The 16,198-nt window shown below is 39.0% G+C and overlaps 1 protein-coding gene across 1 annotated transcript in view; it reads right to left on the bottom strand.

Moving 5' to 3' along the window:
- ROS1 (ROS proto-oncogene 1, receptor tyrosine kinase) overlaps positions 1–16,198 on the bottom strand; it is a 100,255-nt gene that overhangs the window by 61,308 nt on the left and 22,749 nt on the right. The window contains exons 13-20 of the mRNA XM_018563518.1: positions 14,993–15,083; positions 14,151–14,289; positions 13,875–13,953; positions 11,825–12,016; positions 9,157–9,257; positions 7,724–7,938; positions 4,246–4,409; positions 2,354–2,519 (exon numbers count right to left, since the gene is read on the bottom strand). Coding sequence (XP_018419020.1) covers positions 2,354–2,519; positions 4,246–4,409; positions 7,724–7,938; positions 9,157–9,257; positions 11,825–12,016; positions 13,875–13,953; positions 14,151–14,289; positions 14,993–15,083 — 1,147 coding nt within the window. The remainder of the gene's footprint in view (positions 1–2,353; positions 2,520–4,245; positions 4,410–7,723; positions 7,939–9,156; positions 9,258–11,824; positions 12,017–13,874; positions 13,954–14,150; positions 14,290–14,992; positions 15,084–16,198) is intronic.

The following is a 16,198-nucleotide window of genomic DNA, read 5'->3' as shown; positions in this document are numbered from 1 at the left end:
CACAATGAGACGTCTTTGACTACCATTAGCTAGTGTGTCCCAAACTGCTCCAGCTGTCTCAGGTTTGAAGAGTGCATTCTCTGGACTGCATGTTTCTGCTCTTTACTTACAGTAGATGCTTGATAGGAACAACATTATGGTCATAGAAGGCCACTTCAGAATAGTCTAATATGTTCTCCTTAGCTATTCTTGGATGCTTTTAGCTGTGTGATTTGGGTCATTGTCCTGTTGCAGGACTCCTGGCCTGCAACTGTGATAGAGCTCTCTGATACTGAGCATATGTTTTGCTGCAGAATTCCTTGATAGTCTTGAGATTTAATTGTGCTCTGCACAGACTGAAGGCACCATGTGCCAGATACAGCAAAGCAGCCCCAAAACATAACCAACCCTCTTCCATTTTTCACGGAAGGAACATTGTTCTTTTCTTTGAAAGCTTATTTTTTCCTCTGTGAACATAAAGCTGATTTGACTTGCCAAATACTCCAGTTTTGTCTCAGCTGTCCAAAGGACATTCCCCCAGAAGCACTGTGGCTTGTCAAAATGCATTTTAGCAAATTCCAGCCTGGGATCTTCTTTTGAGCCCACTGTTGCTCAAAAAGTGATGGATGGCATGATTAGATACTTATGTACCTTGACCTTGGAGTTCAGCTTGTATCGCTCTGGACATTTTCCTTGGCTCTTTGTCTACCATTCGTTCCTGTTCAATCTGGAGTTGATTTTCCTCCTGGGGCCACATCCAGGGAGGTTGGCTACATTCACATGGACCTTAAACATCTTAATCATATGTGCAGCCATAGTCACAGCAAACATCACACTGCTTGGAGAAGGTCTTTAAGCGTTTACCTTTGACATGCTGGTCTATAATTTTTTCTCTGATCTCCTAAGGCAACTTTCTCCTTTGATTTTTTTTCTGGTCCATGTTTAGTGTGGTGCAAACGATGATGCCAAACAGCAGAGTGACTACTTTTCTTCCTTCAAATAAATTGACTGACTGATTACAAGACTGAAGTCGTGTAATACTAATTACAGAAAACAGTTAATTTAAAATATCACTATGATCCAGATATTTATGATCTTTTCTAGGAGCACCAACAAATATGTCTAGGCAATTTTTTGTACAATCTTAATATCTTATTCTCCTTAAAAATATCTTTGTAGAATAAGTAATATTTTGTCCCTTTTCACACTTCCTTTGCTTTACTCTATGATATACCAAAGGCATGCAGGTATATATGAGACAATTGCTTTTAACTGTATCACTTCTCAGGATAAATAAAGCATTGTTTTAATTGTTATATTTAAATTTGTCCACGTCTTTACTACAAAAACACACATTGCACTGAACGTATTAATGACCTTGCCTGTGTTTTACGACAAGTGGAAAATATTATTAGATCTTTTCTAAGCTTAACAGGAAAAAAACAAAGTGGCACATTTAAAAAATAAATGTCAATGCCCTATGCTGTGAATCAATGAAAACACAATTTGAGTATACAACAAGGCAAAACATTACCTGTTGAAATTTGTGATTTCTTAAAAGGGACCTCTCAGGACAGAAATATGGTAAATGTCTTTGTTGAGGCAACTAGAAAATCAGAGGTCACATGAAGTCTCACAGCTGCTGTCAGCTGCCTGACCTCAAGTGCTGCTTTGCCGCTTCTGAGTGTGCAGTGTGTCAGTTTAGGCAGCTAAAGAGAAGCAGTTCTTGGACTTCAGGTGACCTCTGCAAAGTCCTTAAGTATCAATAGAAAGCCACTATTGCAGTTAAATACACCTATCATGGAGAAATATATGGGCTTTCATTGCTGGCCTCCTTCGGAAATTGCTAACTGCCTTGCTGTTCCTGGCTTCGATACATCTAAATAACATGGGTTGATTTACTAATGGCAAATAGGCTGTTCACTTTGAAAAGGAACTTTGTCCACACCTTAGTCAATGTGGTAAAATTTCACTTTGAAAAGAATACCCAATCACATGCAAGGGGAAACTGTATTTTTGCTTGCACATGATTGGATGATGGAAGTCAGCAGAGCTTCACCTCATTCACTAAGCTAAGGAAAAATTCCCTTGCACAGTGAAAATTCCCTTGCACAGGGAACAGCCTATTTGCCTTTAGTCAATCAACCCCATGGACAAGAACAAGCAAGCAACTAATAAATGTCAGATTTCCTTTTTATGATACCTGTTCTGTATCATTCACAAGGTATTGCAGCCAAGCCAAAGTCAAAGTATGAAAGTCATCTATTTTTTTTTACAAAGATATGTTTGCAATGGCAGCCTGTACATTTCTGTTATGACTGGCTTCTTTTAAAATAATATCACAACTGTACAAACTGTAAAAAGTGTTTAATACCTCCTTGTGGTGATCGAAGAATTAATGATGTTGAATTTCCTTTTCCCCAGTACGTATAAGGAGTTACAGCAAAGTCAAATTCTGTGTATGGCTCCAACCCTTCTACAGTATAGAATGAATAAGTAAGCTTTCCAGAATTTTGGCAGAATTCAGAACTTTCTCCAAGCTGCAAACACAGAGAAAACACATGACAAGATATACTCTAAGATGGGATCTGCCCTGCATTTCATAGTCACATTCACCCTGCTTACAATAGGGTGATTTGTACCAGGCGAATGCAGCTGCCAGTGAACAGCAATCTAGTCTCAAACGTATAGTATCAGTAAAGATTCAAATTTGGACTGCAGGCTAATCTTCTAGTACACGAAAACAAAAAAAGTAATGACTATCTTACCCTGATGAAGGGACCCTGCATGGCCCCAAAACATTGGATTATCTAGTCATGTGACACATAAAGTCAAGCTGGTTATTTCATATTTAATAGAGTGCTGGTGACTTTTCTTCAACTGATGATCTCTCTGCATGGTGCCACCCGTTCCTGTCACTACAATCACAGCTTTATTACTTTGGTCACAATGACTGTGAGGAGTGCGGCTTAAATGCCAAAATGTTTTCCCTTCAAAAAAAGATATTTAATAGTCACCGATCCTGCTGCCCAAGCCACTGATTGTTGCTGCATTGCTGGAAGAATCTTCTGAATCTGACAGGCTAAAGATCTGCACGTCAGCCCCTATGTCATTGCAGTACACAGGTGCAGCAGAAGAAAACCCAGCTTGTGGCAGGGTACCAGGAATCCTAAATCATCTCCAGTGGTGGCTTCTGTGCAATACAACAGTGCGTGGTGGATCGGACAACAGGAGAGGTAAGTATTAAATATCTTCTTTTCAGGGCGCTAATTTTCAGCTCATTTTTTAAATGACCAAATCACTTTGAGGAGAACCCATAGGGCTTTAAAAGTTTTTGTTTTTGTGTGTGAAGATGGTTAGATTAATGTACATAATCTTATCAATGTAAGAAACAAAATTACCTTGCATGTATAGCTTATCTAATACAGTATATGTGTGAGGGAAATTATAATAATGCGCAGGGATAAACAGCTGGGGCATGCAGCCAGAGATTAATGGTTGTGCGTCGCTATATGCCGGTCTATGTTGGTACTCATGTAAACCTGCGTATGGACTTATTCCCCGAATACAGACTTTTTGCATTCGGGAAATAAGTTTGTATGCTATATGCAGGTTTTGCACGAGTACAAGTGTATATCTGCCTACAGGCATGCAAAGCCATTCATGTCTATGGGCAACTGTATGCACCAGCTGTGTATCCCGAATGCTGAATGCTGCTTGCCCTCTCTGTCAAGTCTACTAATTTGCTCAAACTGAATGAAAGCAATAAATTCTTTCTTGTAGCTAATTTATGTTATCTCAAGAGTAATTCAGCAGGATTTACATTCATATGAATGTTACAAGTACTCACTGAAAAACTCAATATACTGTAGTTCCCAGTAATGATTGATAGTAAACGTGGAGAGAATTTCCACGGGACTTTACTGATAACAAGTCTCCACAGACAACTGTAAAGTGAACTGGGCATTAAAAAAAAAAACACAGTACATAAAGCATCTAGTATGTGTACTTGGCATAAAGCCTTTCACAATACAGTCAGATGCTGAAACAAATTTGGGTGACTGGCACAATATATACAAGTGACCCGTTAGCTTATCCTTCAAAAGTTATTGCATACAGTAAATGTAACTGAAATTGAAGCTGCCACTTTATTCACTCGCAGCTCTGGTAGTTCTTCAGCATGGGTATATGCCCTGCCAAAGTGAGGATTCTTTGCATGGCAGGGATAGGGAGCTAATAGAAATATATTGAAAATTATACGAGTACCATTTGATGTAGCACTGTGGATTCCACACAGAAGAACAATGTTCCATATTCTATATTTGATGGTGCTTTCCAAGAAATTATAAAATGTGAATAATTTCCACTAATTTCAAATGAAGAACTGGGAATGAAGTCAGGGATCACTTCAGGAGTATGTGAAAAATTCCCTGTAACGGAGAAAAATAAAACTGTTATATCTAAGAGCAACAATTATTATAAAAATGTCTTTTAATAGTCAGTGGTGGTGCAAAGTTACTAGACATTAACCCCAACTCCAACCAACACATTGTATTTTGGATAGAGTGGGGAAGGGTTTAACCTCTGTCAGATTTTAATGCTAGAAAAAAGAACATTGGTTATCTGTATGTTCATGCTTATCTATGAAATGCACAGGAAGTGTATCTCTATAGGTTGAACTCAATGGATTTGTGTCTTTTTTCAACCTACCTATGTAACTATGTAACTATATGCTGTATAATGCTGTATCCCGATGTAATGTCCTTTTAAGCAAGTCAAACTTAATTCAGCATTCCTCAAGATCTCAGTGCTTCATCCAAGCACATAACCAACAGGTTATGTGCCTGGGCACTAAACAGAACACTGCAAGTCAACAGGAGCTGCATCCAAGGGCAACAAAGGAAATATCACCCTGCAAGCTGTCATATACGGCTAAGACACATAGCATACTCAAACCTACTTAGTGGAAAGATATAGAAAAATTACCTAAACGCACAGCCAATCAATGGAGAAAGGCAGCAAAATAAGAAATATAATCACTCCAAGAAAAAAAAAACCTGGACACTCAAGAGCAAGCTAATATTGACATGAAATTTTGCTCATCAGAAGAAATTATTGCGGATGCAATCACCAAGGCATTGCCAAAGGATCGTCACAGTTTCCTGTTAGCTGAGTGTCATATAGCAATGCATTTGCTGTTGAGAAGGGGTATTGGAAATACAACAGCATACACTGATTTGATTGCTGACATTCAGAGATGTAATATTATCCTTTGAGTTGTTTCTATGTTCATGCTTATCTATGATATGCACAGGACGTTGTCTTTATATACTGTATAATGCTGTATTCTGATGTAATGTGCTTCTAAGCAAGTAACATTTAATTCAGCATTCCTCAAGTACTTCATCTAAACACATAGCCAACACTTATATGGCAGATTTTATTGATGTTTATGCCACCTTATTTTCTGTGACTGATATGAAACAGAACAAAATTTGAGGGGATGCAGACAGCAATTAAAGCCTGACAAAGGTTCTACTCCTTCCCTGCTCTATCCAAAGCAAGAAATAATGTATAGGCTAGAGTTGGGCTTTCAAGGTCTCATGCACACAGGCCTCCTCTGTTTGATGAACTTTGTTTATACTTCCTTGATTCTTCCCCCTCTCATTAAAATGTGCTTGCATTTACACTCTTTTACATGGGTTTAGCTACATAAAACCTGGCTAAATGGTCCTAGACTGAATAAAACCTGGCTAAATGGTCCTGGACTCAATGGACGTAGATGTTGCTGAACACCTTGGTGCATTTAGCCATAGCAAAGCAGTACATGTTTCCAGATCTTTTTTTAAAAAAAGCTCCATGAAGAAACAGGTTGTGACCAGCACACTTTAGAAATGTGTCCAAGAAAACGTCTTTTATTGACACACAGACCTATTGTCACGAGGATAACGAAGTTTCAGGGCTGCACAGGGTCCCTTCATCAGGCTCAATATAACATACTAAGTCTGATGTAGGGGCCCTGTGCGGACCCAAAACGTTGCCATCCTTGTGTCGGCCGAAGCTATGGCCAGATCCTTCGGCAGCTTCGTGAATAGAGCCCTATGTCTGTGCGACAGCATTCTTGGACACATTTCACCTGTTTCTTCATTGATCTAAGTGGCGCCATCCACAGTCATTTCAGCAACCATCTTTAAGGGGTTTACTGGTATGGAGTGTCCAAACGCATCTTGATGCATGTGTTTTGATGCCCGTGTGCATGATGCCTAAAGGGTACATAGACCATTGTAGGATGCCCACACACACAGCTATGTGATCTGGACACATAACACATGTAGCACACAGCATCTGGCTTTCTGTCTTCTGTTCACATATAGATAAAGCTGAGTGTATTAGCTAACAGAGGCATAATGTCTGCTAAATGTGGGTGTTACTGCAGTGATGTGCTGGCTCCACCTTACTCCTTCCACAGGCCAGTGTACACCAAGATGGAAAGACTTTAGGCTACATTCACACTAGGTGCGATTAGATGCATTTATATGCATTTAAAATGGTTTTCTAAATGCATATATATGCATCTAATGATTTTCAATGGATGTATTCACACACTGCTTTTTAGATGCTTTTATCTGCAGTCAGATTAGCTGCATTTAGAAAAAAATAGAAGTCAGGTGCATCCAGTAATCGATTTTAACTTCTAAACGCACCAAAACACATGTAATTGTATATAAATGTGATTTGATTTTAGGATTTGGTAACAGATGCATCTAAATGCATATGCATGTAAACACAGGTAAACACTGATTTGTCACTCATTTGACAAATCTAGAAGCATAAACACAGCATCTAGCCTGACAGATTTTTCTCTGCATATAAAGCACAAAAATGCAAGTGGCAAGTGTGATTGAAGCCTTAAAGTGACATTAAAGTCAAAGATTTTTTTCCCTCCTCCCAATGTTAATTAAAGCACTTACCTTAAAGATGTTTCCTAATCCGATCTTTTTTCCTATCGTTCTCATCTGTCCCTCCAGCGCTGTTGCGGGTCTCCGATCCAGCGCTGACTCATCTGTCCTTGCTGGCACTTCCTGTCCCACGGTGTCTGCATGCGGGTGCACGCGTCCATAGACTTACCTTGTGTCTCTCCTCGTCTCCTGGCCGAAAATGTGAACTGTGCCTGCGCCTTCCCCAAGATGCTTTCCGGCTGCCCGAGAATTTTAACATTTTCGGACAGTAGCGCGTGGGGTAGACACAGGTAAGCTTAAACCACTTTTAAAGCTTTTTTTAAAAAATTTTTTACACTTTTTGCATTTAGAAGTAGATATATGCAAAAACACTGGAGCGTTTAATAACCCTTTAAGCTGGTCGTGTGAACTCTTTTTCTCCTCTCCATTTTTTAAGGTAGAAAGCCTTCGATAAAATGATTGCAGAAGTTTTGCTTTAAGTCAGTGCCATGCCTAGATGTAAACAGTCAATCCTATTTAATGTGACAGCTGTTAAGGAAACGAGTTTCCAAACCCCCCACCTTCTTATGTGTATACTTATTTTTAAGTGATCAGCAACTATAAACGTTTTCATGAATACATATTTTTTTATTTGTTCAGGGGCATTTAGGAAACATGTATTTATTTAAGCTACAAAAAATTAACACTGAAATATCTCAGAGATTATACGTCTAGATTCTTACACAAAGCAGAACAGAGAACACAAAGGCTTACAGAATACAGGAAAATTAACATGCTTTGATTACCTGCCAGTTTGTTAAGGTTCTTTCCAGTTAGTGTGAAGCCTATAAACTGCCCAGGCTGGGAAAATGGTGTACATGAACTCTGATTTAATTCTTGCACTGTGATGTATTTCTGTCCATTTATCCAGAATAGCCGATCACTATAGAACATTAAGGCATGCTGTGAAATCTCAGATTCACTCCAGGATGCAAATTCTGTGACTTTTGCTTCATTAGATCTAAAATGGATAAAGATGGGCAAGTCAAAACTTACAAAAAAGTACAAGACCTGTGTATATCATCATTTGCTTTAGAAACTTTTTTTTTTTTTTTTTCTACATGATGTACCTAGTAAAGGGTAATTATATAAACTGATATCTTTAAAGCATACAAAAAGAACCCATAAAACTATTCAAAAATGCATTTTATAAACTGTACTAGCAAAACATATATCTTATTAGTTGTTGATATATTCAATCTATTTTGGCATAGTTAATATAGTGAACATGTCTTCACTTTATGGGTGCAAAAAATGCCCATAACCACTAGATGGAAAGAGACAAGGAAACAAAATACTTTGCAAAGGGTGAACTTTTCCTGATGTGTACACCCTCTATAACAATTATTATACCGAATTTATATAGCGCCAACAGGTTGCGCAGCGCTTTACAATATAAGAAAGACATTACAATACAATTCAAGACAAGATGGTAAGGAGGGCAATAAAAAAAAATTACTGAATATGAATATGTACAAAGTAAATTGATCACCACATTTTCATTATTCAAAAGACTGACCACAAAGTTGGCCGTACTGATGTAAGTTTAAGTTTGTTTTATGAAGAACATAACCCAGTGTGTAATTCTTTTTGGATAAATAAACATGGGTCAAAAGCCCTGAGTGTGCCTCATTGCTTGGAGTTAATCCCTTACAGTATATATTGTAATATATTCAATTTTTAGACAATCCCTCGATTGTGCATAAGTAAAACCAGAAAAATGGTGACCATCAATTTTGCTTTGCACAGTTAGATATAATTGCACTTTGTTTTGTCTAGCACTACATAGCGCAAAAGAGTTCCTGCTGCTTAGTGCACTGAAATTCCCACTGTCAGTCCCTGTTGCTTGCCAATGAAAAGCCAGCCCAGCTGCTCTTCCAGCTCAGTCATACTGTATATATCTCTTCCCTGAATACCTAGAATGAGAAGCCAATAGTGTTTAGATGTTACAGGAGCCTGCACAACACGTGTCAAGCTGTCAGGAGTTAATAGACTGCCTTCTGTATGGCTTGCCCTAAGAGCAGCGCTGGAAACAATTCACTGGATAAGAGAATACTATGTTAAGCAAGACCAATCAACAGTATAAGTGTGGAGAATAATGTACTAGTTGTTGTCAGAGAAAAAAACTTCAGAATATGGTATAAAGAAGATGTTAAAGAAGAGAAATTATTAGCATTACCCATCTTTTCGTATATTTGTCCTGTGCAAGTTTATGATGAGTCCATTGTTTACAAGCCAGTAAAGCCATCCATGTTTAAAGTCCAACGTCAGTGCCACAACCTGGCAAACATACCAGAAATGGTGATATATTTAAATAGTTAGAGATAGATAGAGATAGATAGAGATATAGATAGAGATATAGATAGAGATATAGATAGAGATATAGATAGAGATATAGATAGAGATATAGATAGAGATATAGATAGAGATATAGATATAGATAGAGATATAGATAGAGATATAGATAGAGATAGATAGAGATATATAGAGATAGATAGAGATAGATAGAGATAGATAGAGATAGATATTTAATTCATTGGAAGTCAGCAATATTGCACATTTTAATTAAAGGAGCATTTAAAAAAGTTTAACTGTGCCCAGACAATACAAATAATAAACAGTAGAGCACTTTAAACAAGCCCGTATTCACCTTTGTGACTATAGGCATTGAGGAGAAATTAATCTTCACATTTACAATATAGACACCATTTTTCATAGTGAACAAAATTTTAGCAGCTTGCCTGCCTTTTAAGCATATGTTTTAAGCTGTTAGTGTTGGAAATACAACAGCACATAATGTACTGATATAATAATGTTCTGAGATGTGATATGTCTTTTGAGCTGTAGAGGGACCCTCAGACAAAAGGGTCCAAGCAGTGTAGACTGACGACTCCCAGAGCTGGAGTACAAGCAGGGGAACTGAATGAGGCAGTGGAAGTCAGCTAAAGCTGGAAGTTCAAATACAAGGCAGGGTGCTGCAATGCTGAGTAGGTGGCAGGGTATGCTGAGTAGGTGGCAGGGGTTCCCCAGGATGTGGAATCTAAGAGCCAGCCAGTATTCGCCAGAGCTCCTGATGGTGGAGATGGGCTTGGCTGCGTGCTGACCCCAGGTCACAATCCCTAGGTCTACCCAACTCACCTAACAGGTACAGTGTACAAATCAAAGGTTAGGGACAGGCTGAAGACTTCCAGGGACCAAGCGAAGTACAGTGTAGACTGTAGACAAGGGAAGCAGAGGGCAGCCAGTAGACAGGGATTTCCAAGGACAAAAGGGAAGCACAGGGCAGCCGGTAGACAGGGATTTCCAAGGACAAAAGGGAAGCACAGGGCAGCCAGTAGACAGGGATTTTCAACAACAAAAGGGAGGCACAGGGCAGCCTGTAGACAGGGATTTCCAATGACAAAAGGGAAGCACAGGGCAGCCAGAAGACAGAGATTTCCAAGGACAAGCCAAAGGTTCGGTACACGGCAAAACTTCCAGGAATTCAGGGTAAATCACAAATGGGGGGGGCTCGGCAACAAGCTTAGGAAAGCGTTGCTCGGGCCACGTGCTGTTCGCTGCTCTGAGTTTAAATAGAGACAGGAAGAGAGAGGATCCACAGGATTGGCTACAAGCAGACTGCACTGATTGGCCGAGAAGCTGCATAAGAAACAGCAGGAGAGGTCGGCCAACGCCTAAAGCTTGCAGACAGGTGCAAGTGTGAGTCAGGTTTAGAGTGCATGTCTGGAGGACTACAAGCACCAGCACAGCCCTACATGTCTGCAGAACCAGGGGTAAGAGGTATGTATATCCTTGTAGAACTACAAGTAACAGCTCAGCTGCAAGTCTGCAGCTGAACTGTGACGCTGATCTAATGTTCTTCTAAGCAAGAAAAAAAATTCAGCATTAATCAAGATCTCAGTGCTTAATCTCAACACATAACCACCAGTTAAAAAACAATTGGAATTGGACTTAAGAGTTTTTGTTGTGATCCGCAAGGATTTTTAACCCTTTCCCACTGGTCATACAGATATACTGTATGTGGCAGTGTTGAGGTGGGCCTTACTCCGTGCTGCCACATATATGCGTCACTGTTTCATGCTGCGAGCACGCTTAATCCCATGCCCACAGCACTGATGCAGTGCTGTGACTAACAGGTCTTGGGCACACAGTAACAACTGATACCCAGTAGGACAGGCTACTATTACATGATTACTTTGATAGCCAACCACAGTGACCACATTATCGGGGAGCCCTCCAGCGCTCAGATTTCTTACAGGACTGACAGGAAGCCACTGGGAAGGGGTTAGGAATAAATTACGTCACAGTAAAAGCAGCAAGAGAGGTCAGTGAAAGCTTTTTTAACAGTTCTTACTGCTTAATGCTGAACTCCAGTACTGTATGTATTTCTTTCCATCATTTTAAAGAACATGACATATTTCACTTTCTTGTAACACTTTACTGTAGATGAGGATTGTCAGCTAGTGAGATGCTAAGAAAAGGTTGCTTTGGGTGTTTTCTAAACTCAGAAAATTGGTCTTGTGGAGGAAAAATCACCACCCTCCTTAACAATAACTGCGCATGATGAATACCTTTAGTTTTCATAAACTCTTGTTACTTTCACACATTTTTTAAAAATATGTATCTAAGTTTAGCAGTATTATAAACATACCTGTGCTTAAGGCCCCATACAAACGAAAGTCAAATGGACAAGTCAATATGTGCTACATAAGACCTGAAAATCCCTCCCTAAAGTTATGGCAGATAATGTGTATGAAGATTAACCAATCAATAAACTCAAGTAATCAGTGATACATTTACAGGAATTAATATATAATATGTTCTGCTTCTGTTATTCTTTCACTCACTTGAGTACTGGAAAATAGTGTTAAATTTTGAATGATAAGATGCTCCTGTCCATTCAGTCTGCTGCTCTCCACTGTATAATCTGTTGTCCAGTACAGAAAAGCGTTAATCGAGTCCACTGTCACATCAGTAACGAGATGCCTTCCAACATTTACCACATCAGTAAGAAAAGTCTTTATAGTTGTTCTGAAAATCTGTTATTAAATAAAGAGGTTAAGTTATATTTTAATACATTACATGTAAATTTGCTTTATGGCTATTCATGTGTAGACATCAAAATAATTTTTTTATATCAGGTAAATATTACATATTTGCTGCAATGAAATGCAGGAATTAAATCTTAAAAATGCATTTGAATACCTTAACTTTGAACAAAAAATGTATCTTATTTGTGTATCACTCAGTTGTAGATACTCAAATCATCTCTAGATTTGTGATGACACTATCCTTCCTTCGAGAGGGTTTCCAATGTTCCCTGTGTGTGTTCTAAAAGTAGCCACAACTCCAAGCTCGCTCCCCCTGATGGACTACAATCTCACAATTAGTTTACTCATTTGTATTGAGGTTGTAGTCCATCTCGGGACCAAGCTTGGACTGGTGGCTACTTTACAACACACATAGGGACCATGGAGAACAAAAGTAGCCACCCTCCAGAAAGAAGGACAGTGTCAGCATCAATTCAGAGATGATTAGAGGCTCAACAGCTGAGTGATACACATATAAGCTACATTTTTGTTAATAGTTAGGGTACTTGATTGTAAAAAAACGCACAAAGACACCTTTCTCATGTTGGCTTACCTTATGTTTTAATAATTGAATGGTAATTGAATAATTACCTTATATGTGCATCATTACAGGGTAACCATTAAACTTTTCAGCAGTCCCTGTGTTGCTATTTTTATATCTTTTGTGGGTTAAATCTTTGTTTTTGAGTATCTAGTTTTTCACATCTGTAAGGGGATCCCATACTACCTGATGGACTTTTACTTATTAATTTTATCTTATCTCTTTTTCCTTACCTCTAATTGGGTACTCTTTGCAAAGTGAATTTTCACCACATTCAATAAGCTAAGGGAAGTTTTCCTTGCAAAGTGAAAAACCTATTTGCCTTTAGTAAATCACCGCCATGTGTCACAAATGGTAGGCATGGACTACCCCAAGGAGTATAAAAATGCCCTGTGTTCTTGTTTCTGTTGTTGAAACAGGCAGAAGAGGATTTTGGATTGTTTGGATTGGACAACTGTTATATTATGTCTGCCATATTGGTCAGGCCACGGACATTCAAATTGGCCTATTCTTACAAGAAATAAATAAACGTTACAACAAGCTATTTCACTTCCATTGCCCTATGTAGCTCCACACACTGTTAAGAATGTCATCCTCAAAGTTGACAAGAGAAGCAGTGAAGTTTTTCAAGTCAGGTCTCAGGATTCTGGTCTCCCCCTTCTTCCTGTGCGGCAAAAAACAAAAAGACATAAACAGCGCTCTCGGATGGGGGCCCTAAGAACGTGGGGCTAACTGAAAAGCATGCAGCCCTGGGGAACAGCAGGAGAACCTGTGGATGTAAAGCGACAAAGGGATACAAAGGGCGCAAAGCCAATGGACAACTGACTAACTTAGCAGACCGTGGTAGAGAAATAAATGGATAAGCACTTACATTTAGATCGTGGGACCAGAGGATGGCCAGTGTAGAGGATCGGGACATCCGTGGTGTGTGCCCGAATCTGGTGTGCCTGGGGACGTGCATCCACACAGGGAGAGAAACCTGTGACCGAGGAGGGGGGAATGGGAGCTCAGTCCGTGGCACCGCTGTGTGAGTCCGGGAGCTGAGCGGTGTGAGGGAGAATCGGCTGTGTCAGATGCAGGCTGAACAGCAGTGTGGCCGCGGCTGTAGATACTGATGCTCGGTCACTGTCAGCGTAGACTGGGGCAGTGTGCGGGAGCCGGTGTCAAGATAGAGTCTACTTGCTTCTGAGCAGCCACACACACAGAGCTTTCTGTCTGTCTCTCAGCTCCCCACTCCTTTCTCACCTTTGTTACCTAGTAACACACCTGGTATGCTAAGTTAGTCAGTTGTCCATTGGCTTTGCGCCCTTTGTATCCCTTTGTCCCTTCTTCCTGTGCACCTGCTCTGTTAACATTAAAGAAAAGAAAGCTGGAAGGCTACCAAGTCACTGTTGGAAATAGGTAGTGAGGATGAACTCAGATTCGGTCCAGAGAGAAGCTGTCAGTACCATATTATCATGCCATATTAATTACAATGACCTAATACGAGCATGTGGCCATTTGAGGTCAATTATGTCATCAGCATCCTTCTCCTTTATTTACCTGCAGCTGCTGGGCAGGGACATGCCCCAGGTGCAGTTGATTTGGGCTGGTAGTGATAGCTTCTTTTCGGGTTCAGACAAACTCAAGTTCGGACCATATCCAAGCTCATTCCCAGTAAGGAGAAGAGTGAGCCGAGTGGCTGAAATGTAAGTGTTTCTGCTGTAAACATTGAGAATGGATTACTCCACAGTACCTGCAGCTACAGAATTCAATGAGGGCTTATTGACTGCTTGTTAAGAATATGTAACTATTTGAATTTGGCTTTAGATACACTTTCAGGACAAATATACAGAGGGGAATTTATCAAAACTGGACAAAATCTGGAATAGCTGTGCACGGCAAACCAATCAGCTTCTCTCTTTCATTTTCAAATCTTAACTGAAAAAAACAAAGAGAGAAGCTGATTGGTTGTCATGGGCAACCGCTCCAGATTTTGTCTGCTCCAGTTTTGATAAATTCCCCGAGCAGTATGTGTATTGATTTAATTACGTAGGGTATATGAAAACATGCAACATGTATCCTGTTTAATATACTGTGAAGATGATATATTTATATTACAGTACAAAAATTGAAAAAATGCTAAATTTCTAAAGAAATACAATGCACAGAATCACTATATAATAATATGACTTTGTATAACTGACTATTTTATTCTATCTAAATTATTTACCTATAAAATACATCACAGTTGAATGGCTTTATCACAAAATCTGATTGTGTTAGTGAGTACTTTCTTTGTAAGATCCTTATCATGTAAGACAATAAAGGCAAGCCTTGTTAAATGTCAATATAATGCATCATCACTACACATGTGATGACTATCTCTTTAAAAAATGACATACTTTGAAGTGTGTCACTGGAGCCTGGCACAGGTTTACACAGTGTAGAAAGGTCATAGTGCACAATGAGATTGTAGAGGTGTAGCTTCTCTCTCTATAAGTGTTACATTTGCTGAAACTCATATTGCATGATATCTTCAGGACACACCCTATTGCTAGTTAATTGCAAATATAACAGTATGTGAGCAACTTTTGTTTAGCAGGTTAACATCCTGAAACATGTGGCTATATTAGCATCAGTTTATTATTAATGCTGCCTTCAAAGTGAGCACTTTATTATTCAACGCTCTGCTATATTCCTATGGAGGGGATAGAAGGAGTGTGGCACATCAGACATTACTAACAATGTTTAATTCAGCAGAAGAGCTTTCTAACCAGCCTCATTGACGTTGCTACCAAGGAAGGTTGGCTAATAAGAGCCTGTCAGATGCTGACATATGTTCAATTTTTGCCAGGTCATCTCATGTCTATTGATTGTTTAAAAATGATCGTACATATCGTACTGATCATTCATGGTTTTTGACTGATAACAATATTTACCATCAAGAGCAAAGAAGGTGGGTCAGTCCAAATAATTTATTTAGCTGAATACAGAAGCATGACACTAGTGTTACAAGATAGTTGGCAAAATTGGTTGAATTGAGTGACAACATTGCAATTGCAGATTTCATTTCCAAATGTCAATAAGACATACAAGGGGACATTGCAATATGTATCACAACAATCAATCAGAACTCATCTTAAAGTTCACATTGCACATAATTATGTGGGATAGTGCCCTGGTGTAGTTCCCCCTGTTACCGCTAGTTACACTACAAATATAAACTAAGGGAAATATATAGCCCAAATATATCAGACAATGTGCCACCTTATAAAAATATCCAAGAGGAATGCCCTGAATTCAAAGAATCAAAATTTTGAAAACGTTTAGCATTGTAAGCTTTGGATATCCTCTTATAATGAACATCAAAAGAAACACAATAAATATAACCTACAACATTTTACTACAAATGATTTTAAAAACATTTATTATCAAATAGCCACAAGGTTAAAAGGCAACAATGTGTATCTAAATAAAATCGAATTGGCATTGTTGCTTTTTTACCCTGTGTTATTTTTATAATAAATGTGTTTAAAATCTTGTGTAGGAAAAAGTTGTAGGTTATATTTATTTTATTTATTATGTAGTTCATGATAAGAGGATGCCCA

This window comes from Nanorana parkeri, unplaced genomic scaffold (genome assembly GCF_000935625.1).
Source record: "Nanorana parkeri isolate BGI_ZX_2015 unplaced genomic scaffold, ASM93562v1 scaffold22, whole genome shotgun sequence".
NCBI lineage: Eukaryota > Metazoa > Chordata > Amphibia > Anura > Dicroglossidae > Nanorana > Nanorana parkeri.
The sequence above is the reverse complement of the archived record's forward strand: the minus strand, read 5'-3'. Positions and strand labels throughout refer to the sequence as shown.